General features: G+C 51.8%; 1 protein-coding gene and 3 pseudogenes across 1 annotated transcript; 2 read left to right on the forward strand and 2 right to left on the reverse strand.

Annotated features, from left to right (window-relative positions):
• The first annotated feature begins 14,475 nt into the window (after positions 1 to 14,475).
• Positions 14,476 to 15,243, forward strand: LOC109944302 (9-cis-epoxycarotenoid dioxygenase NCED4, chloroplastic-like; annotated as a pseudogene).
• A 979-nt stretch (positions 15,244 to 16,222) lies between these two features.
• LOC103647101 (probable serine/threonine-protein kinase At1g09600) lies at positions 16,223 to 18,440 on the forward strand (annotated as a pseudogene).
• On the reverse strand, positions 18,237 to 21,603 carry LOC103647100 (protein NLP4-like; annotated as a pseudogene).
• A 745-nt stretch (positions 21,604 to 22,348) lies between these two features.
• Positions 22,349 to 22,971, reverse strand: LOC111590856 (uncharacterized). Its single transcript, XM_035965079.1, has one exon. The coding sequence runs from the start codon at positions 22,961 to 22,963 to the stop codon at positions 22,349 to 22,351; it is 615 nt and encodes a 204-aa protein (XP_035820972.1). The 5' UTR covers positions 22,964 to 22,971.
• Positions 22,972 to 24,959: the final 1,988 nt, after the last annotated feature.

Below are 24,959 nucleotides of genomic sequence, written 5' to 3' on the forward strand. Positions count from 1 at the left end.
GCTCCGTTTGTAGGGCATAGTGGTCACCCCGAGTTAAGTAAGAATGTAAGTCGATCGTAAACGAGCCAAGTATCTTTGAAATCTCTCTTTATTGATGAAATATTTCCACTTTACAGAGTACATTGTCGCCCCAACTGTTTTGAAATACAGCTAGGGATAAAACTTTCTGAGGTGCTCTATGTTCCAGGAGTTCCCGACTTCTGTGCCATCTATCTGAGTGAGGCGATACGATCCGGGCCGAGTGACTTCTGTTACTATGAAGGGTCCTTCCCATAAGGGTGATAACTTGTGCCGTCCCTCCCCTGTTAGAATTCGGCGGAGGACGAGGTCTCCTACTGAAAAGAACCGTTGCCGCACAGCCTTGTCGTGATAGCGCCTTAGAGTCTGCTGGTACCGTGCTGATTGGATTACCGCATTCAGCCGTTCTTCCTCAAGTACATCAACATCCTCCAGCCTGGTGGCCTCGGCTTCTGCTATGTTCTCGAAAACCAACCTTGGCGCCCCGAACTTGAGATCAGCAGGTAGTACTGCCTCTGACCCATAGACCATGAAGAAAGGGGTGTTTCCATGCAGGGCTCGGCTAGGTTGGGTTCTTAGGCTCCAAACAACATAAGGCAATTCTCTTATCCACTTTCCTGCGAATTTTTCATTCTTATCGAAGACCTTTTTCCTGAGTGCCTCCAATATCATTCCGTTAGCTCGCTCAACCTGCCCGTTGGCTCTTGGATGTGCTACAGATGCAAACTTGATCTGAATGCTCTTTTGTTCGCAGAAGTCAAAGAATTCTGAACTGGTGAAGTTGGATCCCAAGTCAGTGATGATACTGTTTGGTATCCCGAATCTGAATATTATGTCTTGTATGAATTCCACGGCCTTAGCAGAGGTTAAAGAAGCAATGGGCTTAAACTCTATCCATTTAGTGAATTTGTCAATCGCCACCAATACATGGGTATATCCCCCTTGACCTTTCTTGAAAGGTCCAATCATATCCAGTCCCCAGCACGCGAAAGGCCAGGTTACTGGTATGGTTTGTAGCTGCTGTGCTGGCATGTGCTGTTGCTTTGACAAGTATTGGCAAGCTTCGCATCTCTGAACTAACTCGGCTGCATCGTTCTTCGCCGTCGGCCAATAGAATCCTGACCTGAAAACCTTCCCGACTAGTGTTCTGGATGCTGCATGTATCCCACATTGCCCTGCATGGACTTCCTCCAGAAGTTGTTTCCCAGTGGACGGGAGAACGCATTTCATGAGGATGCCTGACACGCCCCTTCTGTACAATTCCTCCCCAATGAGTGTATAGTGAGCCGACTGCCTGGCAATGCGCTCTGCCGAGTTCTTGTCGTCTGGTTCTTCTTCATTCTTTATATACTTGATAATCGGTCTTCTCCAGTCGTCAGAATCTGACTCGAGTTGATTTATGATGTTGCACTCTTCTATTTGTATCCCTCGGCGTCGGGAGTCCGAGGAAGTCCGTCAGCTATCCGAGCTAGTACGCCTCCGACTTCGCTTGGCATGTTCATAGCTCGGGCGAAGTCGGGGTTCAGGTTGGGTCCGAAGAGCGGATTCTCCCAGCGTTGCCTTGCATCTTGCTCGGCTTGCTCCTGAGTCCGTCGGCGATCACGTCGTCGGGAGTTCCTTCGTTCTCTGAAGATGCGTTCCTCCGGAGTTTCTCCTATCTCCGAGACCTCGTCTCGCGAGACAGGCTGCTCCGGATCCCGTTCTCCAGCCGCGTGATGTCGCCGAACGTTCCTGCGTCGGTTCCTCCGTCGGCGGGATTCTCGTTGAGGTGGTTCTTCTCTAGGCGCGGTCGGTTCGTCGTCAGAGACGGCGGGCGACTCCACTCTCCCGATGAAGAGGACGTCGGGGTAGAATGGTGCTGCTGTCGTGGCGACTTTCTTTCCGTTCTCCTTTGAGGTCGGAGGAACGGAAAGAACGACTTGCCTTTCCCTGGTCTCCTTCTTCCTCGCGATCCATGTCCATTCTTTCGTCGGGGAAGTAGACAGCGGAGTCTCCCGGGTCAGCGAGCTTCCAGCTCCAGCCTTTCCGGAGACGATCTTTTTCCGAAGAGCCGGAGGTTGCGTCTCTCCAGCATTTTTGGAGTTCGTTGGAGGAGACTTCTTTTCCGGCGGATCCGCGATGCGGTGTAGAATTCCCTCTTCATCCGCTACAGATGAGATTGTCCCGAAGTAGAATATGGATCCGGGACGCACGGTGATCTTGCTGTGGAAGGTGACGGCCATTGAGCTAGCTTGGATCGTCGACACACCCCCTACCTGGCGCGCCAGCTGTCGGTGTTTTGGGTCTGACCGCACACCCGGGGTTGCCCCTCAAGGTGTTTTTAGGAGTAGGACGGTGTCAACGACTGTAGCAAAATGGTTCGTGCCGATCGCACGAGGGACAGTGGACAAGATTTGAAGGTTCGGGCCGCTTAGAGATGCGTAACACCCTACGTCCTGGTGAGTATACGAGTGTGGTTACAAGAGGGCTCTCTGGATTGAAGGCACAGAGAGTTTACGTGGGTGGCTAAGTAAAATAGGGTCGATCGATCTGAAAGGGTGCCCCCTAGGCCTTATATACTCGACCGTGGGGCAGTACACATGGATATGATAACAACAAGTAGCTAAAAGGTAGTGAACCTCTTGAATTTATCCCTACGTAACCCTCGCCAACTTATCCTCGCATGGCTCTGTTGCATGGGGGCTTCAGCGCGGGAAAGTCGGGTCTCTGTTGCAATTTACTCGTTCGACGTTGTGGACCGCCCGGGTTTGCACCAATCCGGTCTCACGTCTTCTCTGCTTTGTTGGTTGTCTTTCCCCAGGCCCACGAAAGAATGACCTTACGATTTATTGGGCCTTTGGGCCTTTCGTGAGGTCTTTTACTCCTTTAGTGGACCTGGGGGATATCTATCCCCCACAGATGCGGAGCGGGGGCGTGGATATATGGTGGAGGGGGTTGCTGGTAAGTGTGTGCGACAACTCTGGGGTTGTCGGCAGGCTGCGCCCGTGCCATCCTGTCTCTGGTGGCCTTCGTTTCTGGGCAGTCTTTGGTTTGGTGGGCGCAGTCTTCGCCATGGAAGAGACAGTAGAATCGGCGCGGCGGCTGCGCCCGCCCCCGACCCCTACCGCGAGTTCCGTTTCCACGGCCCTGGGGGGGATACTCCTGGCGACGAGGGGCGTCAGCAGCGGGGTGCTGGTTGGCGATATTGTGCACTTGTTGTTGATTGCGGCCGTCTCGACCGGAGTCCGGCTGCGGAGTCCTCGTCCACGTGCGGCTGGACTGTGGGGCATCTTTTGGCTTCCTTTGGGATTCAACCTTGCGCTGGTGGAGCTCTTCGGATTTGGCGTACTTTTCAAACAGCTGATATAATTCCTGGAGGTTCTTGGACGGATCTCTGATGCAGTGGCTGTAAAGGACGCCGACGCGAAGGCCACTGATAGCGTAGTGGATAGCGATCTGATCATCGACTGAGGGCAGCTGTGACTTGGGTGTTAAAAATTTGCGGTAATACTCCCGTAGAGTCTCCTTTTCCAGCTGCTTGCAGAGCGAGAGTTCGGCCAAGGCGTCAGTGTCTGGGCGGTACCCTTGGAAGTTGAGTAGGAACTTGTCCTTGAGGCTTCTCCAGGAATCGATGGACAGCGGAGGCAATCTGGTGAACCAGGTGAGAGCTGGGCCCTCTAGGGCGATGATGAAAGACTTCGCCATTGTGGCGTCGTCCCCTCCGGAAGATGCAACGACGACCTGATAACTCATTATCTATTGCGCTGGGTCGGTGCTGCCGTTGTACTTGGGATAGGTCCCTGCTTGGAAGTTAGTTGGCCAAGGCGTCACTTGCAGGTGTGGCGCCAGGGGACTTCGCTCGTTGAGATAGTAGAACCCTTGAAATGGCGCGGCGTGCTGGAAGGTGTGGTCGCGCTGGGGGAAACGCGAGTCTTCCGGTTGTGCTCGGTGTTGCAGGGGTGGCCCATGCTGCAGGCCGAGGTGGCCTTCGCGCGTGTCTTCCAGTTGTGCGCGCTGCTAGAGGGGTGGCCCTTGCTGCAGGCCGAGGTGGCCTTCGCGCTGCATCAGCGCGATCTCCCGCTCGAGGTCTTGGGCCTTATGCTCTTCGTCGCGTATCATTTGCCGCACTTTGGCTAGTGCGGACACACGCTGGCGCTTGGCCTCCAGTATCTCTTTCTGCCTCTGGAGATTGCGGTTCTTGAGGCGCAGGGCGCGCAGTTGTAGCTGTTCTTCTGCTGAGACGCCGAGGACTTCACCATCCTTGTTGAGGTCCGCGCCCTCCAGTGGGGCGAAGCCTGGGGGTCTTTGCGATTGTCCTTCAGGGCCGCAGGTGCGGAGAGTGTCGTCTTCGCAAGTGTGGGGAACGTTGTCTTCAGTGGCCTCTTGGTGGGTGGATTGGGTGAGGGCGAGGGCCTTGCCCTTTCTTGTGGCAAGCAGTGCTGCCTTCGCAGCCTCATCAGCCTTTGGGTTAGCTCTCTTGGGTGCATCGCGGGTGGTTTTCTCGTAGCACGAACGGTGGGCACCAGATGTTGGAACTTGCTCTCAACTCGCAAGGGGGGCCAACAAGGGTGAACAGTGGCGTCAACAGGGTTACGCGCTAGATGGCAATAGCTCTGTTAATCTGGCCTCTCACGGGCACTGTGCGGGGGTATTTATAGGTACCTGAGCGCCCAGCGCCTTGTGCTAAGGACGCATGTGCCCTCAGCTACCTAGGTTATCCCCAGAATATTCCCATAAAGCAGGGTTACAGACTGTAATTACAGGGATGCCTTTACAAATTAGGCCCGTAACACGCGGCGGCCACACAGGGCCCTTACAATGGGCCGGATCACACGTGGGCCTCTAAGCTGGACGAGGCCGCACTGTGGGACATCATCGTCGCAGGTCTTCGTCTGGTGCCGAATCGGCGAAGGGTGTCCCTGCCCGTTTTGTCTCTGTCAGACCAGCGGCTGCAGCGAAGGCCTCGAGCGAAGGGTGGCGTCTTTGCCTTCGCCCCAACAACGAGCTGCGAGTCACCGCGAGCGTCGAGGCGTCGGACCCCTAGCTCGATGGCGATCCGCAACCCGTTGACCAGAGCCTCGTACTCAGCCACATTGTTGGACGCCGGGAAGTGGAGGCGTAGCACGTAGCGTAGATGCTTTCCGAGGGGCGAGATGAAGAGTAGGCCTGCGCCGGCTCCTGTCTTCATCAGCGACCCGTCGAAGAACATGGTCCAGAGTTCCGGCTGGATCGGAACTGTTGGGAGCTGGGTGTCGACCCATTCAGCCACGAAGTTCGCCAAGACCTGGGACTTGATGGCCTTCCGAGGGGCAAACGAGATTGTTTCGCCCATGATTTCCACCGCCCATTTTGCGATTCTACCCGAGGCCTCTCGGCACTGGATGATCTCCCCTAGGGGGAAGGATGACACCACAGTTACCGGATGAGACTCGAAGTAGTGTCGCAACTTCCGCCACGTCAGGATCACCGCGTACAGCAGCTTCTGAACTTGTGGGTAGCGGATCTTGGTCTCGGACAGTACCTCGCTGATGAAGTAGACTGGCCCTTGGACGGGCAATGCATGCCCTACTTCTCGTCTCTCAACCACGATCGCGGCGCTAACCACCTAAGTGGTCGCGGCGACGTAGATCAAGAGGGCTTCTCCGGCAGCGGGGGGCACCAAGATGGGTGCATTCGTGAGGAGCGCCTTCAGGTTCCCGAGGGCTTCCTCGGCCTCAGGGGTCCAAGTGAAGCACTCGGCCTTCCTTAAGAGGCGGTACAGAGGCAGGCCTCTTTCGCCGAGGCGTGAGATGAAACGGCTCAGAGACGCAAGACATCCCATGACTCTCTGTACGCCTTTCAAGTCCTTGATGGGCCCCATGCTGGTGATGGCCGCAATCTTCTCCGGGTTTGCTTCGATGCCTCGCTCGGAGATGATGAACCCCAAGAGCATGCCTCGGGGAACCCCAAAGACACACTTCTCGGGATTAAGCTTCACGCCTTTCGCCTTGAGACATTGGAATGTCACTTCAAGGTCGGAAAGGAGGTCGGAGGCTTTCCTCGTCTTGACTACGATGTCATCGACGTAGGCCTCGACTGTCCGGCCAATGTGTTCGCCGAACACATGGTTCATGCACCGCTGGTACGTCGCACCCGCATTCCTCAAGTCGAACGGCATGGTGACATAACAGTACATGCCGAAGGGTGTGATGAAAGAAGTCGCGAGCTGGTCGGACTCTTTCATCCTGATTTGGTGATACCCTGAGTAGGCATCGAGGAAAGACAGAGTTTCGCACCCAGCAGTGGAATCCACGATTTGATCGATGCGAGGCAGAGGGTAGGGAACCTTCGGACATGCTTTGTTTAGACCAGTGTAGTCTACACACATCCGCCATTTCCCTCCTTTCTTTCTCACAAGCACAGGGTTGGCAAGCCATTCGGGACGGAATACCTCTTTGATGAACCCTGCCGCCATTAGCTTGTGGATCTCCTCGCCAATGGCTCTGCGCTTTTCTTCGTCGAATCGGCGTAGAGGCTGCTTCACGGGTCGAGCTCCAGCGAGTGCTCGGCGACATCCCTCGGTATGCCGGGCATGTTCGAGGGACTCCACGCGAAAATGTCAGCGTTTGCGTGGAGAAAGTCGACGAGCACTGCTTCCTATTTGGGATCGAGCTCGGAGCCGATCCGGATCTGCTTGGAGGCGTCGCCGCTGGGGTCGAGGGGGACGGACTTAACCGTCTCCGCTGGCTCGAAGTTGCCGGTGTGACGTTTCACGTCTGGCACCTCCTTAGAGAGGCTCTCCAGGTCGGCGATGAGGGCCTCGGACTCGGCGAGGGCCTCAGCGTACTCCACGCACTCCACGTCGCATTCGAACGCGTGTTTGTACGTGGGGCCGACGGTGATGACCCCATTGGGGCCCGGCATCTTGAGCTTGAGGTAGGTGTAGTTGGGGACGGCCATGAACTTCGCGTAGCATGGCCTCCCCAATACTGCGTGGTAGGTTCCTCGGAACCCGACCACCTCGAACGTGAGGGTCTCCCTTCAGAAGTTGGAGGGTGTTCCAAAGCAGACGGGAAGGTCAAGTTGTCCGAGGGGCTGGACGCGCTTTCCGGGGATGATCTCGTGGAAAGGCGCAGCGCCTGCCCGGACCGAGGACAGGTCAACACGCTGGAGCCCGAGGGTCTCGGCGTAGATGATGTTGAGGCTGCTGCCTCCGTCCATGAGGACCTTGGTGAGTCTGACGTTGCCGATGATGGGGTCGACAACGAGCGGGTATTTCCCCGGGCTCGGCACGTGGTCGAGGGTGGCCGGCTTGGTCGAAGGTGATGGGCTTGTCAGACCAGTCTAGGTAGACTGGCACCGCCACCTTCACCGAACAGACCTCCCGACGCTCTTGCTTGCGGTGCCGAGCCGAGGCGTTCGCTGCTTGCCCACCGTAGATCATGAAGCAGTCGCGGACCTCGGGGAACTCTCCTGCCTGGTGATCTTCCTTCTTGTCGTTGTCGTGAGCCCTGCCACCCTCCGCGGGTGGCCCGGCCCTGTGGAAGTGGCGCCGAAGCGTGGCGCACTCCTCAAGGGTGTGCTTGACGGGCCCCTGATGATAGGGGCACGGTTCCTTGAGCATCTTGTCGAAGAGGTTGGCACCTTCGGGAGGTTTTAGAGGGTTCTTGTACTCGGCGGCGGCGATAAGGTCCACGTCGGCAGCGTCGCGTTTCGCTTGTGACTTCTTCTTGCCCTTCTTCTTGGCGCCGCGTTGAGTTGATGCCTCGGGGGCATCTTCCGGTGGGCGGCCCTGGGGCTGCTTGTCCTTCCGGAAGATAGCCTCAACTGCCTCCTGGCCAGAGGCGAACTTGGTGGCGATGTCCATCAGCTCGCTCGCCCTGGTGGGGGTCTTGCGACCCAGCTTGCTCACCAGGTCGCGGCAGGTGGTGCCGGCGAGGAACGCGCCGATGACATCCGAATCGGTGATGTTGGGCAGCTCGATGCGCTGCTTCGAGAATCGCCGGATGTAGTCCCGGAGAGACTCTCCCGGCTGCTGCCAGCAGCTTCGGAGGTCCCAGGAGTTCCCAGGGCGCACGTACGTGCCCTGGAAATTGCCGGCGAAGGCTTGGACCAGGTCGTCCCAGTTGGAGATCTGCCCCGGAGGCAGGTGCTCCAACCAGGCACGAGCGGTGTCGGAGAGGAACAGGGGGAGGTTGCGAATGATGAGGTTGTCATCGTCCGTCCCACCCAGTTGGCAGGCCAGCCGGTAGTCCGCAAGCCATAGTTCCGGTCTCGTCTCCCCCGAGTACTTTGTGACAGTATTCGGGGTTCGGAACCGGGTCGGGAACGGCGCCCGTCGTATGGCGCGGCTGAAAGCCTGCGGACCGGGTGGTTCGGGCGAGGGACTCCGATCCTCCCCGCTGTCGTAGCGTCCCCCATGCCTTGGGTGGTAGCCTCGGCGCACCCTCTCGTTGAGGTGGGCTCGACGGTCGCGGTGATGGTGCTCGTTGCTGAGGCGTCCCGGGGCCGCAGGCGCTGTGTTGTGCGTACGCCCGGTGTGGACCGAGGCTTCCCGCATGAATCAAGAAGTCTCGACGCGATGTTCCGAGGGGTACCCCTGCCTTCGGGAGGCAGAGCTTTCGGCCCGTCGGACTGCGGCGCCCTCCAGGAGATTCTTGAGCTCTCCCTGGATTCGCCGCCCCTCGGTGGTTGATGGCTCCGGCATCGCGCGGAGAAGCATTGCCGCTGCAGCCAGGTTTTGGCCGACCCCACTGGAAGCGGGTGGCGGCCTTACCCTGACATCGTCGGTGATGCGGTGCTGGATACCCTGGGGTAGATGACGCATTTCTCCGGCCGGAGGTTGGCCCGCCCATTCCTGCCCGATGTCCCGGCGGATCAGCTCAAGTGCTCCCGCTCCCTCGTCGAGCCTGGCCGGCACCCCGCGGATTTGCTCGAGCTGTGGGTCATGACCCCCCGCCGGAACGGGTACCACAGCTAGCTCCCGTAGGATGTCAACGCGAGGCACAGGCCTAGGGAGATCACCGTTCTCCGGCATACCAAGATGGTTGCCTTCGGAGGGACCCCCTAGATCGACGTGGAAACATTCGCGACTTGGGCCGCAGTCCTCGTCGCCGAGGCTGCGGCTACCGTCGGAACAGTCGGAAAGGCAGTAGTCGCATGCGGTCATGAAGTCCCGCACGGCACTGGGGTTACCAAGTCCGGAGAAGTCCCAACAGAAGTCGGGCTCGTCATCTTCCTCGGACCCCGAGGGCCCGTAGGTCGAGACATCCGTCAGCCGGTCCCAGGGTGACCGCATACGATACCCTAGAGGGTTCGGACTCGCCTCTACGAGAGCGTCCGCCAAAGCGAAGCCGCTCGGCAGGTCGAGGCTGAATCCAAGAGGCGTGAGATGGGAATCGGTCGGTACCTCTTGGCCGACGGGCGGTGATGAAGTCACGTTAGGGACTGACTGCACCGTCGTCTCAGGTACGAGGGTGACGCCCAGCAAGCCTTTCGCGAGCGTGCTGGCGTCGTCCGTTTGCTTGGAATTGGCATGTTGCGGGGAGACGGCGCTCGTCTTCGTCTCAAACGCGAGGTCGATGCTCGACGCGCCCCCCGTTGGGGCGCCGGCGCCGTCGACTCGCTCGACAGCCGACGAGGTGCCACCTCCTGCTTGGCCTTGGTCGCCCCGCCTCCTCCTCCGTCGGTGGGGGAGAGGGCGGGGTGAGCTCGAATGTTGTTCTTCCGCCACACGGGGAAGACGTCGTCGATTCCGCCGCCGGCGGGCGGGCTGTCGGCCGCCATTGTCGCTGTCGCACGGCGGGGGAAGGAGTACCATGTCGTAGCTGCCGTCGAGGGACATGAACTCAAGACTCCCGAAACGGAGCACCATCCCGGGCTGGAAAGGTCGCTAGAGACTGCCCATCTGGAGCTTGACGGGAAGCTGTTCGTCAACACGCAGCAGGCCCCTACCTGGCACGCCAATTGTCGGCGTTTCGAGACCAGGGGGTCCCTGGGCCGACGAGTGAAATGTCGCCGCGTGCCCCAGCCCAGATGGGTTGGCGCGAGACGGAGCGCGAAGGGGTGAAGAACAGGCGACCGGAGCGAGAGAGAGAGAGAGAGAGAGAGGTGGAAATCCCGCGGCCTTCGTGTTTGTCCCGCGCCCGGGTCGGGTGCGCTTGCAGTAGGGGGTTACAAGCGTCCACGCGGGAGAGGGAGCGAGCGCCCTCACGCGAGCGCTCGTCCCGTCCTCTTCCCCGCGCGGCCAACCCCCTGTAAGAGGGCCCTGGTCCTTCCTTTTATAGGCGTAAGGAGAGGATCCAGGTGTACAATGGGGGGTATAGCAGACTGCTACGTGTCTAGCGGAGGAGAGCTAGCGCCCTAAGTACATGCCATCGTGGCAGCCGGAGAGGTTTTGGCACCCGGTTCATGCGGTGTCGTGGCCGTCGGAGGAGCACTGGAGCCTGGCGGAAGGACAGCTGTCGGGGCTGTTGAGTCCTTGCTGACGTCCTCTTGCTTCCGTAAGGGGGCTGAGATCCGCCGTCGTCATAGAGCGTGCGGGGTGCCATCATTACTTGTCTGGCGGAGCAAGCCAGATGGGACATCGGTCTTGTTCCCCGTAGCCTAAGTCAGCTTGGGGTAGGGTAATGATGGCGCCTCCTGTTGACGTGGTCGGTCCGCGCCCTAGGTTGGGCGATGTGGAGGCTCCTCCGAGGTCGAGGTCGAGTCTGTCTTGCGTGGCCGAGGTCGAGTCCGAGCCCCTGGGTCGGGCGAGGCGGAGACCGTCGGCTGAAGCCAGGGCTAAGTCTGAGCCCTGGGGTCGGGCGAAGCGGAGTTCGTCGTCTTCTGGGGCTGAGCCCAAGTCAGAGCCCTGGGTCGGGCGGAGCGGAGTTCGCCGAATTCCGGGGCTGAGCCCAAGTCCGAGCCCTGGGTCGGGCGGAGCGGAGTTCGCCGTCTTCCGGGGCTGAGCCCAAGTCCGAGCCCTGGGTCGGGCGGAGCGGAGTTCGCCGTCTTCCGGGGCTGAGCCCAAGTCCGAGCCCTAGGTCGGGCGAAGCGGAGTTCACCGTCTTCAGGGGCTGAGCCCGAGTCCGAGCCCTGGGTCGGGCGGAGCGGAGTTTCCTATGGTGCCTGAGGCCGGGCCTGACTGCCTGTCAGCCTCACTCTGTCGAGTGGCACAGTAGTCGGAGCGGCGCAGGCGGCGCTGTCCTTCTGTCAGGCCGGTCAGTGGAGCGGCGAAGTGACTGCGGTCACTTCGGCTCTGTCGACTGGAGGACGTGCGTCAGGATAAAGGTGTCAGGCCGCCTTTGCATTAAATGCCCCTGCGATTTGGTCGGTCGGCGTGGCGATTTGGCCAGGGTTGCTTCTTGGTGAAGACTGGGCCTCGGGCGAGCCGAAATTTGTTCGTCGCTGGAGGGGTGCCTCGGGCGAGACGGAGATCCTCCGGGGTCGGCTGCCCTTGCCCGAGGCTGGGTTCGAGCGAGGCGTGATCGAGTCCCTCGATTGGACCGATCCCTGACTTAGTCGCACCCATCAGGCCTTTGCAGCTTTGTGCTGATGGGGGTTACCAGCTGAGAATTAGGAGTCTTGAGGGTACCCCTAAATATGGTCCCCGACAAATGTCTCCCGCCCTTCTTCCATCAGGGCTTGGGTTCGAACCCCATCTCCTGCATAATTTTTTACGAGCCAGACGTGGAGGTTGTGTGCATGGAAGGATATAGCGGGTTAATTTGAGATAGATGTAAGGGGTTAATTGTCAAGGTCAATGTGAGTAAACGCATGCGGCAAAATGGTTTCCTGGCAGATTATTAAACTCTGTTTCACGGCAAGAAATACACCACAGTTTCGCATGCTCGTCAATTTGTCTAAACGCGTTCAAATAATTTAATGAGGAAGACCAAGACCTCCATCTATTGAACAACAGAAAAAAGACCACTTATATATATATATATATATATATATATATATATATATATATATATATATATATATATATATTAGGGCAGGTATAACAGGAGCCCTGGGCTTCCAATAGTTAAAGGAAGCCCAAGCCGATCATCTCTGCAATCTGGTTCAACCTAGCGCACCGACTGGACCAGGTTGTCGGTTGCACCACCCACGCCCACGTCTGTGCGCGCAAAAAAGGAATGCATGCATGAGCCAAACATGTCTCCTTGCATGCGCATAAATTTAGGAAAGATATGTGTGACAGTTTCTATTTTTAAATGCTTTATTTCCTCCATAAATTTAAAATCGCTATAACAGTCATGCAACTAGACTCGTAAGGACCATTTTATGATATATACTGCTACTAAATATGCTACCCTGTGTAGATAATTATGCAATTCGGTATACTGCGTAAAAATATGTTACGAGCTGCATGCACACAAATTTATGATGAAAATAATGTGCAATGAAAGGAAATGAATTGCACGCATATAAACAAAAAATCGTATTTAATGTTTTATTTCCTTCATAAATATAGGATCCCTCCAATAGCCATGCAGCTAAACACATTAGATCTAGTTTATGATATATATTGGTACAAATTATACTACATGGTGTAGCTATTTATGTAATTCGTTACACTGCGTAAAAAATCTGGCATGTTGTTCACTAGTGGACGCATCTCCGGGTTTGTAGCGTAATAACCTTAAGTTTTGAGCATAAAATCTGTCAATTATAAGCGTAAATACCGAGCCAATGTGAGAGGTTGATAGCTCCAGTAGGTTGTTATTACGATCCTATTTTTATGGCAGATCCGAAAAACATGGCAGCCGCATGCATGCGGTTATACAGATCCAAAAATTATGGTAAAATACATGCATAAGTCAAACACGTTCTCTTGCATGCGCGTAAATTTAGGAAAGATATGTGTGGCGGTTTCTATTTTAAATGTTTTATTTCCTCCATAAATTTAGGATCGCTGTAACACCCATGCAGCTAGACTCGTAATGACCATTTTATGATATATACTGATACTAAATATGCCACACTGTGTAGATAATTATGCAATTCAGTATACTGCGTAAAAATCTGTTACCAACTGCATGCACACGAATTTATGATGGAAAGAATATGCAATGAAAGGAAATGAATTGCATGCATAGAAACAAAAAATCGCATTTAATGTTTTATTTTCTTCGTAAATATAGGACCCCTCCAACAGCCATGCAGCTAAACGCATTAGAACTAGTTTATGATATATACTGATACAAATTATACTACACGGTGTAGGTATTTATGCAATTCGTTACAATGCGTAAAAAATCTGGTAAGTTGTTCACTGGTGGACGCATCTCCGGGTGGAGCGTAAAAACCTTAAGTTTTGAGCATAAAATCCCTCAATTATAAGCGTAAATACCGAGTCAACATGAGAGGTTGATAGCTCTAGTAGGTTGTTATTATTATCCTATTTTTATGATAGATCCGAAAACATGGCAGCCGCATGCATGCAGTTTCTATTTTTATACAGATCCAAAAATTATGGCAAAAATCGTGGGAGTTTCAATTGCATGCGCGCAAGTTACGAACAACATAAATCAAGGAATTGTCTTTCCAATGTGCATGCAGTAAACTGATATACGAACTCTGTGTTTAAGCATAAAATCGTACAGTTTTTGGCGTAAATAATACATGTGGTAGGCATAAAACACAATAATCAAAAAGAAAACTGCGCCGGATCGGAGGGTGTCACGCGCGATCATCGCTGCGCACATCTCGGGCCTTCCGTGATGCCGCTCGCTCGAACATCGCGCCTCATGCGTCGTCGTCGCTACTCGCACGTCGACGGGCGTCGCTTGCTCGCCAGCCTTGGAAGTGTCGCCTCCTCGGGACCTCGGGGACGCCGCCGCTTGCCCGCACAAGGGCCCCGCTGTCGCTCGCTCTCTGGATCGTGGAGCCGTCGCCACCGACTTGGGAACCGCCGCCAGTACTTCGGATCGAGGAACCTCCGCCACCGTGCGTCGAGGTCATGGAGTTGCGGCCACCGGCTGGGGGTCCACCGCCGCGCACGCTCTGGGGCAACCGCCATCGTCGCACGTGGCGTCGCTAATGAATCGGAGTGGAGCGTAAAAAATTGAACCCTAGCACTCCGGGTCCTATTTTATAGACGTCCGGATGTGGTCCGGCTCGACCGGATTGCACCGTATGACCTGGGCTTCTTCTAGTTATTGGAAGCCCAGGGCTCCTAATATATAAACTATATATATATGACATAAGTGGTCTTTTCTCTACTACTTATTAAGGCTGCAATAGTAGTCTGCCTCTGACGTGTTCTGCCTCCGACGTGTTCTGCCAACTGCTGTTCTGCCTCCACCGGCCCCGCGCCGCGCAAAAAGCTTATCTTAGTGTCGCACCAGAGCAGGAGAAGTCGGACTGAGCAATAGACTATCCACAAAAACGCTTATAAGACACGTTCCAACTCTCTCAATAGCCGGTATGGCACTAATCAAACAAACCACATAACAATGCATGTGTCCTAGCGATTTGTGAGGCCCAGTGGTTTCGTGTGGCCCAGCGATGAGTGCGGCTCAGCGTCCCTCGCACAACAATTTGTGGTTTACCTCATGCAGCCCAGCTTCCCGACGCACGACGCCTGTCATCCTCTTCGGCAACCTCCGCCTCCGCGACGGCGCTGCACGCACGAGCTCCACTCCCGTGACCTCCTCCCCCACGACCTCAACCGCTCTGCCAGCTCTGCCACTTCCTCACGCTCCTTGTGCACGCCCTCACTAATCGCCCATGGCGAAACCCCTCGCCCCACCCCGTCTCTCCTCTCGATGTGTCGGAGCTCACCCCTGCGCCCCCAGTAAGCCATCGCGCGTTGTTAGCTCGGCTGCAGCGCCTGCTCCTCTTTGGGGCCCGCTCCCTCTGCGGCGTACTCGACGCATCGCTAGAGATCGGGGTCGCAACGCCGGCCTAGTGTACCACAACAACCGCCTCCTCGTCGTGTCGGAGCCTCGGAGGACGACCTCCCGTACCAAGTGCGCGTCACTGCCGACGGCGACCTCGAGACCGCCAGGCGCTACGACTTCGGCGGGCAACTCGATGCCACCATGATCGTGCACCCCAAGCTGGACGACTTCACCACTGATGGCCGCAAGTCCCCCGACATCGAGATCCCTATCGACGCGCCCACCATGATGTAGGACTTTGCCGTCACCGAGACCACACCATCATTCGGACCAGCAGATCGTGTTCAAGGATCAGGAGATGGTGTTGGGCGGCTCCCCCGTGGTGTACGATAGGGACAAGACCGCCTCTTCCACCTCCCCACGCTTTTGCTAATCGACCTTTAGTTTCTCAAGGTGAGTTTAGTCAAAACTTTCTTCAACAACGCACGCAGGTGGGTCCAGTGAGGCCTGGTTGTGCACGTTCCCGCGGGAGTCGTTGGGGCAGATCCATGGAGCTCATACGCCCGCAGCACGGATAGTACTGCACTTGTGCACCAGCGGATTGCCAGGACTGCCCACATGTTGTTGTTGCTGCTGCTTGTGTCGCTAGCCATTTTTCGGGTGTCTGACTTGGAGGATACGACCGCGACGATGGACGCGCCCAACCCTAGAGTGGCTGCTGGCCCAGGTTTGGATTCCTGCCTCTAGCACTAGCTGTCTAGCTGAATTTCTGTGGAGTTGGTCGGGTGGACTTCAGTGGTTGACTAATTTCTGTGGAGAAATGTCGTGGAATTCTCATGATTTCAGTTGGTATTAGTAAGCGGAGATTTTAGGGAACCAACAAATTTACTTAATATTTGGCTTGCCAACTCTCAATGATTCGTTTAGATTGTTATCTGTCAAGCATCGACAGATTGGTTTCATATTTTGACCACGTTTCTCCTTGTACAGAGGCATGCGTGTCACCAAGTTCTCAAATGGGAAAAAACTTTGGATCTGGGACCTATTACAAATCTGGGTCTGTTACTTTACTTGTGCCTGGTTTGCTCTTGCTGATCTATATGTATATTCTGTTGGATTAGCGATTGGTTGTAGTATTGCAAATATTTACTTGTCGCTTGTTTGTTCTGTATTGAGGAAGAATTGGTAAATCATATGTGTGTGGTAGCTAAATAGATATGGTAACCATGACTTCCTCAAGTATCTAGCCATAGATCCTATGTGACCTCACTTTTCTCGTTTCATCTTTAAATATTTCAGATAGGACAAGGTACATATAGCATTGTTTATAAAGCACGTGATCTTGAGAATGGAAAAATTGTCGCTCTGAAGAAAGTTCGGTTTGCCAATATGGACCAGAGAGTGTCCGATTTATGGCAAGGGAAATCCACATCTTACGAAGGCTTGATCATCCAAATGTTGTCAAACTTGAAGATTCGGTGATGTCACGCATGTCAAGAAGCTTGTATCTTGTATTTGAATACATGGAGCACGACCTTGCATGACTTGCAGCTACACCTGGCTTTAAAATTCTCAGAACCTCAGGTTTACCCTCTTATTTTTTCCTTTGGCATTCCATTTGTATTGAGGTTTAAGTTCTCACTTCAAAAGATGGTCATTTCAGGTCAAGTGTTACATGCAACAGCTACTTTCTGGACTTGATCATTGTCATAACCGTGGTGTTTTGCATCAGGATATAAAGGGTGCAAATCTCCTACTTGACAATAATGGCATTCTTAAAATAGCATATTTTGGTCTAGCTACATTCTTTAATCCCAAACAAAAACAACATTTGACAAGTCGTGTAGTAACATTGTGGTACGAGCCTTCTGAGCTTTTGTTGGGTGCTACTAACTATGGTGCTGTTGTTGATCTATGGAGTGTCGGTTGCATTCTTGCTGAGTTGCTATCAGGGAAGCCTATCATGCTAGGACGAACTGAGGTACTGTTTGGCTATTTTTGTTGTGATAAAATTTGCAGATGGTTACATTATAGGAATAATGCAGTATTCTCTATCTGCAATAATCCAAACAATGCTATAATATTTCTGCAAATATGTCATTTCTGTTATTATACTATTTGTTAGAACAAATTCGGTGCATAAAGGGTTTAGGCGATGAATGCTCTTGAGTTCTTTTCAGTACATGCCAGTTGGCACAGTGTAGGGCATATTCCATTAAGAATCTAAAAATGTCAAGTAGTTTATGGCTTTATGCACTAAGAGACCATTAGTGTTTTAATATGTGTGTCTGACAACATATTCTTTTTATTAACATGCATAAAGGTTGTTTGACAATAGGCCTATTTTTACTTTCTCGTGGACTTACACCAGTTTGAAGTAAATAATATTATCTGTACCTTTTTATCTTCATGATAAATGGTTACTTTATTTGTGATATATCCTTGTAGTTTTAGATTTTTGAACATCAATATGAATTTATAATGGTTTTTTTGTGTTCACTTATACAGGTGGAACAGTTGCACAACATTTTTAAGCTCTGTGGTTCACCATCAGAGGAGTTTTGGGCTAATTTGAAGTTATCCCGAGCTACCATATTCAAGCCTCAGCATCCGTACCACCGATGTGTGAATGATGTATATAAGGACTTTCCTACTACTGCTATAACACTTTTGGACCATCTACTTGCGTAGAACCTGGGAATAGGGGTACCGCTGCATCCGCCCTTGACAGTGAAGTAAGTACCGGCCCTTGCATTTGTTGATCTGCATGTCTTAGTGCCCCAGCTGCACTATTTCTCTTTGTTTATGCTAAATCAATTTAGGGCCTTTTGCTTTACTATTCTCCTCTTTATGATCCAGCATCAGGCACTATTTTATTGGAACTTTCTGCAGACTTCAAAACAGGGAGGCTTCCCCAATATTTAGTCTACGCAACATGTTCCCAGTACAAGCATTTCATCGGGTCTTCCTCTCCCACAACAATTGCATGTATACTCTCAGCCAACTCTGCCCCTTGGGCCTTTTACCAGCCTGGTTGGCTATCCATATTTGCCTCAGAACTATTACTTACCTTCAGCGCCATTCCAGCAAGCATACTCAAGTAATGGGCCTTTCCATCAATCTGCTGCTCCTGCCGTGCCTGGAGCTGGTATGAAGTATCCGATGCCACAATACAAGAGCAGCCCTCCTGCTTCGACCCTACCACAACCATCATCACTCTCTGGTTACGGAGGTTTCGGAAGTGCAAATAATATCCCTGGAAATTTCAGCCAAAATCAGGGTGCTGCCGCTGCACCCACAACTTTGGGATTCGATGAAGCTTTAGGCACACAATTCAAACACCCCAATCATTATGCAGCACTACAACAGGTAATGATGACATAGTGCTCTGGTTCATCTTCTGGTGCCCTTGGTTGGATCTATATAGCCTTCTTTAGTTGCATGAGGTTTTCGTGTTCCTATTTTTGTTTTGGAGGTTCATTTCATTCTGACGTTTTTTTGTTTCCATATCAGAGTGATAATTCAGCAATGTGGCTTCATGGAGGCGCTGGTTCAAGAACAATTTCTGCAGTTCCGCCTGGTAACTTCTATGGTTTCCAGGGCCAGAGTCAGCATGGTGGCTTCCGCTAGGCACATCATCCATCTCAGTACGGTGGTCTTGGGTACCCAAGCTTCTACCAGTCGCAGACCAGTCTGCCACAGGAGCACCCCCAGAACCCCACTGAGGGAAGCTTGAACAATCCCCAGGGGGTACCATCCCAGCCTTCACACCAGCTCTGGCAGCACATATACTAAACCTTCTGTGCTCTCCTGGGAGATGCCACTACGCTGCTAGGCTACCTGCAAGTCTTCTTAGCACGCAGCGCCGTGAAGCGAGCAGACTAGCTGAACCCAACAGCAATGAAGTGTGTTGTTTTTCTTTCTTTCTTTTTTTCTCCAGCTGTGTGTTCTGGAACTAAATTAGGCTGTCGTGGTTTTTACTTTATAGTGAGTGGTGTTGCAGTCTTGCAGAGGTGCTATCTTGTAACGGTAAAGTCCTAACTCATCTAACATATCTGCTTTTCATACCCCTGTAATGTGACATTTTGTTCTTGATGCCTAGAAGCTTCTACGTGCTATAGCTACTTTAGTAAGGGTGATAAGGATGTTCATCTTCTGCCTATGGGATGCATGTGATGGTTGACTCTCTAATGGAAAATGACACTATATTATTGCTTAATCAGATTAGCATGCTGGCTGCATTAGTTGTACCTCTATAATTAAATGACTGATGGTATCTACAGAAGCAGTAAACTATCCTTTGCTGAATCTTGCATTTATCTGATGATTCACTCACCTCCAAGGCTCCTTGCTACATCTTTCAGGCTACCAGCGAAGTACTGCCGAAGAATCTGCAAACTAACGGTCTTCTCGGCCTTTGTACGCCTTTTTGCCTTGCTACCTTCAGCAGTTGCCTGAACACCAGATAGAGATGGACCCTGCCCCCAGGTGAGAACATTCCATGCATCCGCAATGCAGCTAACTCAGATTCTTGCTGTGATGTTCCTGCCAGACTTGTCCAAGAGGCCTCTCCTCTACGATCTGCTGAATTGCCTCCAAAGGACAACTCAACTTTGTCCTTCCCATGAGGAGTAAAAGAGTTCAGCTCGTTCATTTCCAGCACCGCTTCGTCTTCCATCTCTCTATCTGTGACCACACGTAGGGTCTGGCAAACACTTCGCATGGTGCCTGACAAGGAGTCCAGCACTGTCTTCTGCTCCTCCAGTGCTTCGTAATCTGTTGGCAGAAAGAATTCCAGCACAAAGTCTGTTGTCCTAGTGCGTGTGCACCGCAGGTGGATCGCCACTGCACCTTTTAACTTGAAGATCTTAGCATGGTGAGACAAGGGGTATTCCAATTTAGTTCAGGATCCAATGTCCGGCAAGAAGCATGGCTGGTTTGTTGTAAAGGCCTTCCCTGCAACCCCCTCCCCACGCAGAAGGTGGTGCTCGGAGCAGGTCTCATGGAAGCCCCGCGTCTCGGCTTCATTCACAAAGCATGCTTCATCAATGGTGGAGATGCAGTACCGGTAGTTCTCGTCGGAATGTCGGCTGCCTCGTTTCCCTTGTTGAGCACATGTGACCCATGTCTGAGCTAATGGCAGCTTGTGGGTCAAGCAGGCTGCTCTTAGGACCTCCAGTATCTCTGGTAAAGCATCTTTGTAGGAAGCAGTGCTGAACTGGTGGATAATTAATAGGAGTTGCCATGAAGTCATAAGTGAGAATATATAAGCATTGGTGTTCGTGTCTCAATATCTTACACACTTGCTTTATATTCTCTCTTTTCCAAATTATAAGTCGCTTTGATTTTTTTGTTACATAATTTTTTCCATGTGTCTAAATATGACATATATCTAGATACAAAAAAGGATCTATGTACTAAAAGAACCAAAGCGACTTATAATCTGGAACAGAGGGAGTAGCTGAGCTAGGGTAGGTAAATTGAAACGTGCATAGTTTTTTTCTTCACAAACATGCAATTTTAAGTAGATTTCATATCATGCCTACATTAAGTTGGAATGTAGAGGTCCTGAGATTCATATTTTTGGAAAAATGAATTATTTCCCAAAATTCAAAGTTGTGACACAGTGAGTGTAGAATTTCTTTTCTGCTCACCTTTATGCGTGGAATGCTTGAAACTTCTGTACTTCTGAGATTAACTGCCTGCAAACACCCTGTTCACTATTAGTAAAGCCCGGACCTGGAAACACTATTGATTTTCTACAGTAATAATTGGCATGCAGGTACTTCAAGGTGGCATCAGTGGCTAGACTGCTGTTTTTCTTTCCTGCACTAAGCTGGTGATTTGATCTCCTAACCTAACACACTTGCGATATACTTCTCTGAACTTTCAGGAGCAGTGAGATTGAGGAGGTTTCATACCTGGAGAGCACTGCAAATGGTGTTGAGCTCAGAGGTGAAGTTTATCTTCTGCCTTGTCATGATCAGCTCGATGACGCCCAGTCAGTTGTAGCTTCCCTTCTCGAACATTGGCAGACCCATGGTGCCATGGACATCGAGGTATTGTGCATCCCTTACCCTGGGATACTCGTAGCTGGTGAAGTACCTGATGTCCGGTTACCACTCGGGGAGCCTGCTGATAAAGACCCTCCCTGGCAGCCCCGGCGAATCCCCCGACTTAACATCGGCCGAGAACTGGTACTTGGTGGAGACCTCCCTGAACCGGAGGAGGCTGTCGGAGCGGTGGTCGAGCGTGAACGGTTGCTCGCTGGTGGTCAGCACCAGTTTCCCGTCATCGTGGTTGACCGGCACCCAGAGCTGCACGAGGACGTCGCCGTCGCTCTGCATATCCCGGATGTAGGACATGGCCTGGCTGAACTGCTCCTCCACGGAGGAGGGGCTCGCGCCACCCGTCTGAATCCACCAGCTGGCGTTCGCGGCCGTCGCCGCCGTCGTCACTGTGGTGGCTGTCGCGTCAGCCGAGAAGAAGGCTGAGAGTGGAGGAAACGCTACCGAGTTGGGCGAGCGTGAGACCACCTCGAGCCAGCCGTTGTCGTCAGACAGTAGCTGCTCAAGGAGATCCAAGTCGACGCCCCGCGCCTTCGGACGTGGTGCGTGCGGAGATGCTCGGAAGCTGTGGGTCTCCTCCCTCTTCCATGCAGATGCAGGTAACTCTCCCTTCAAAACCTGCTTACACAGTTCATCACGAACGCACTGCATCAGTCATCAGTAGTAGCGATGATCTTGGTAACGATAACAACAACACTTGGGCATGCAATGCCAGAGTGCTTCACTTCTGTCACTACACGACGGTTGATCTTTAGCGACCCTTATTAGGTACCAACTGTTGGTTGCTAAAGGTTAGGGACCGACGGTCAGTCGCTAAATCCTTTTATAGCAACGGTCGGTTGGTCGCTAAAAGTCTAGAAATTTAACAACTTATGGTTGGTCGCTATAGATGTCTTTGGGGACTAGCGGTGGGTCGCTATAGAGCAAGGATCACTATCAAATCTTATAGCCTGAACGTACATGTAGATGTTAGTGACTAAAAATTAATTAAAACAATTAAACATTGATTGCTAAATTGTAGTAAAGAAAAAAAGAATTGTAGAAAAGAAAAAAAGAATTATGGAAAAGAAAACGAATCTCACTTTTTTAAGGTTAATCTGTTTGACTCAATTTTTATGAACCTTGAATTTGTTTGACTCAATTATGAACCTTGAATCTGTTTGACTCAATTTTTAAGGTTAATCATTTTGTATATAATTATTTACAAAAATCTCACTTTTATTGTTTTATTATGACACACGTTTGATTTAAATGGAATCTATTCGAAAATTATGTATTTTATTTATAAACTATTATTTCTGGGATTTATTATAATTTTTAGAGAGTATATATATATATATATGTTACAGTAAAAAGGAAATTCGAAAAAAACACACAAACCCTATCATAATCGGCCCACTAGGGGGCCAACACCTAACCCTAGCGCGCGTTGTCTCCTCCCTGTGGCCGCCGCCTCCTGCTTCCTCTCCCTCAGCCGCCACCCACTCTCTCCTCTTCCCTCTCTCTGCACGCGCCCAACGCTCCACCTGCACCCCAGCACGACGCCAGGAGCAGCCGAAGCCTCGACCGCGCCGCGACCGAAGCCTTGTTTCTCCAAGCAACGATCGTGTTGGGGATGTTGTCGAGGAGAGGCTTGGGGATGCTGTCCAGGAGAGGCTTGGAGATGGCGTCGAACAGCGCCAGGGTGAAGGTATAATCCCGTTTCAGGTTCCACTTGCTCTTCAGCCACGCCGAGGCGAGGCTGACGCTGTCCGAATCCTGGAACTCCGGAGCGCTCGACGATCTCTTCACCGCGCGCAACCCGTCCCCGTACGAGGGCACCCACGCAGCCAACAGATCCTGCTGGTTTCCGTTCGTGTCTGCTCGACCGCCAGACTTTGGCCTCAGGGCCAGTCCTTGCCCGGCTCTCCTCGGCAACAGGCCACCGCGCCTCACGGGCTTCTCAGCATCGTTCGTCTCCCCAGCGCCATCTCCGTTGTCAAGAGACAAGGTGCTCGATAAGCTTCCGGCTTTCCTGTGATGGCCTGGAGGTGGGTCATCCAGGGGTGCCAAGTTCAGAAATCCAGTAGGCCAGGAATCATTCATAACCCAAGCAAATGGTATGAGGAATTACCTTGAGCGCATTCATCGGTCAGGTTCAGGTCCCCTTTGGAGCCGGCGTCAGGCCATGGCACCCCTGTAGTAGAAGGCTCATGGATGGCAAAACTATGCTCCGTGGTGGTTTAAGGAGCGGGTCCAGGGAAGCAGCATTTTTAGTCCATTCTCTGAAACTAATCTATTATCTTAGTTGATTCCTTATATCTTATAGTCCAAAAAGTGATTTCGCCATTGTGGCTAGTTCAGGTTTATGTTCTTTCAACTCTAGCAAGGGACAATTCACAGTGAGAGTTTTCTCTGCTGGAGCACTGTAGGGAATGGACAATGCATATTAAATAAGATCAAAATTCAGATGAAACGTTGAAGCTGTGCATTTTTTATTGCTATAGCTTGTTTTGTGATAAATGCTAATGAATTGATTAATCCTTGTTTACCAATGCAGATCGGTCCTGACCAGATTGAAGCTCTGTATCAGTATGCCAAATTTCAGTTTGAGTGTGGTAACTACTCAGGGGCTGCTAATTACCTTTACCAGTATCGTGCTTTGCGCACAAACAGTGAGCGAAATGTGAGTGCCCTCTGGGGAAAGCCGGCGGCAGAAATCCTAGAGTGTGAGCTGGTAACTTTGAGGTTGTTTTTCGTGCAATTTTCAAGGCCTCCATTTTGTTATTCACGTGTGTGCTTCTTGAATTATGGAAAAAGCCTGAAAGACAACACATCCTTTTTTTGTGTGCAAAACATCCTTCTGTGGAGGTAGATAAGGCATCAAAACTGTATTTTTATTTGCAAATGTAGCAACAATATACTAATTTGATGTACTTTTTTCTAGGGTGTTCTGGACAAAGAAAGCTTATACCTTAAAACAGGAGGATACAAGAAGCTGGAGTGGTTGTCTGAAGGCTTTTGAACTGCTTGAAGCATTAGTGTAGCTTTGGTGCTTTTGTGACTGATCAACTCTGGAGCAGCTATTTGTAAATGATCTAGTTGTGAATGATATTATAATTGTGATGCTTTAGTGAATATATAATTGTGGTGTTTTTGTGTTTATGTGATGGATCTATGACTGTGGTATACTGATTAACTGTGTATGTCTTTATGATTTGTGTATAAAAATCTGTGATTTGTGGTGCTTAATTAAATGTATATTATTATTATTAACAACTGTAAAAAGGGCGACTTTCTGTTGGTTGCTAAATGTATAGTATGACGACTTACAGTTGGTTGCTAAATCTATAGTACAGCAACCCACGGTTGGTCGCTAAATGTACAATATTAGCAACGGACGGTCGGTCGCTAAAAAGATGTCGGTCGCTAAAGCCTTTAGCGACGGCACTTACAGCGACCATCCTTATGGGTCGCTAAAAGTTTTTAGCGACCAACCGTAGGTCGCTGAAGGTCGTTTTAGCAACCACCGTAGGTCGCTGTAAGTGAACCGTCGTGTAGTGTGTTCTGCTGGTCCATGCACATCTTGTGCTAGGAAACCATTGGGACATGGGAATCCTTGGGAGATTTTTGTGCTGGGCATGCGTGCCTTCGGATTGCAGGGTGTGGGTGGTAAGCAAGATCACATCATTTTCAATGGAAAGCAAGCAGCTAAAGAGATTGGTAGTAAGAGAGTAGCAAGCAGCTCACTGTTAATCACACGCCTGGCGCCTTCCTTCTTATCATAAAAAGGGCTCCCGTTCTCCTCTCTTCTCCTGTGGATTAGCTAGGTAGCACGGTTCTGCTCAGCTCAACTCACCACCGAAAAAGGCTCAGTGCTCCACCCGAGCATCTAATGGATCCTGCTGCCGCTGTGAGACGAAAGGACAACAAGAAAGTTGCTTGGCCTGGCTTCGCTTGGTTTTGCCCTTCGTTTTTTGGTGTTGTCGTAACAACAAAAACTGTGGGGGGGGCACCATGGCAATTTTGTTTTTCTTTAGTTGTTAGAATCTTTCCCTCTCACCTATAGATGGCCAAAAAGCACGAGGCCCGTGAGCCCGGC

Source organism: Zea mays, chromosome 2 (genome assembly GCF_902167145.1).
Source record: "Zea mays cultivar B73 chromosome 2, Zm-B73-REFERENCE-NAM-5.0, whole genome shotgun sequence".
Taxonomy (NCBI): Eukaryota; Viridiplantae; Streptophyta; class Magnoliopsida; order Poales; family Poaceae; genus Zea; species Zea mays.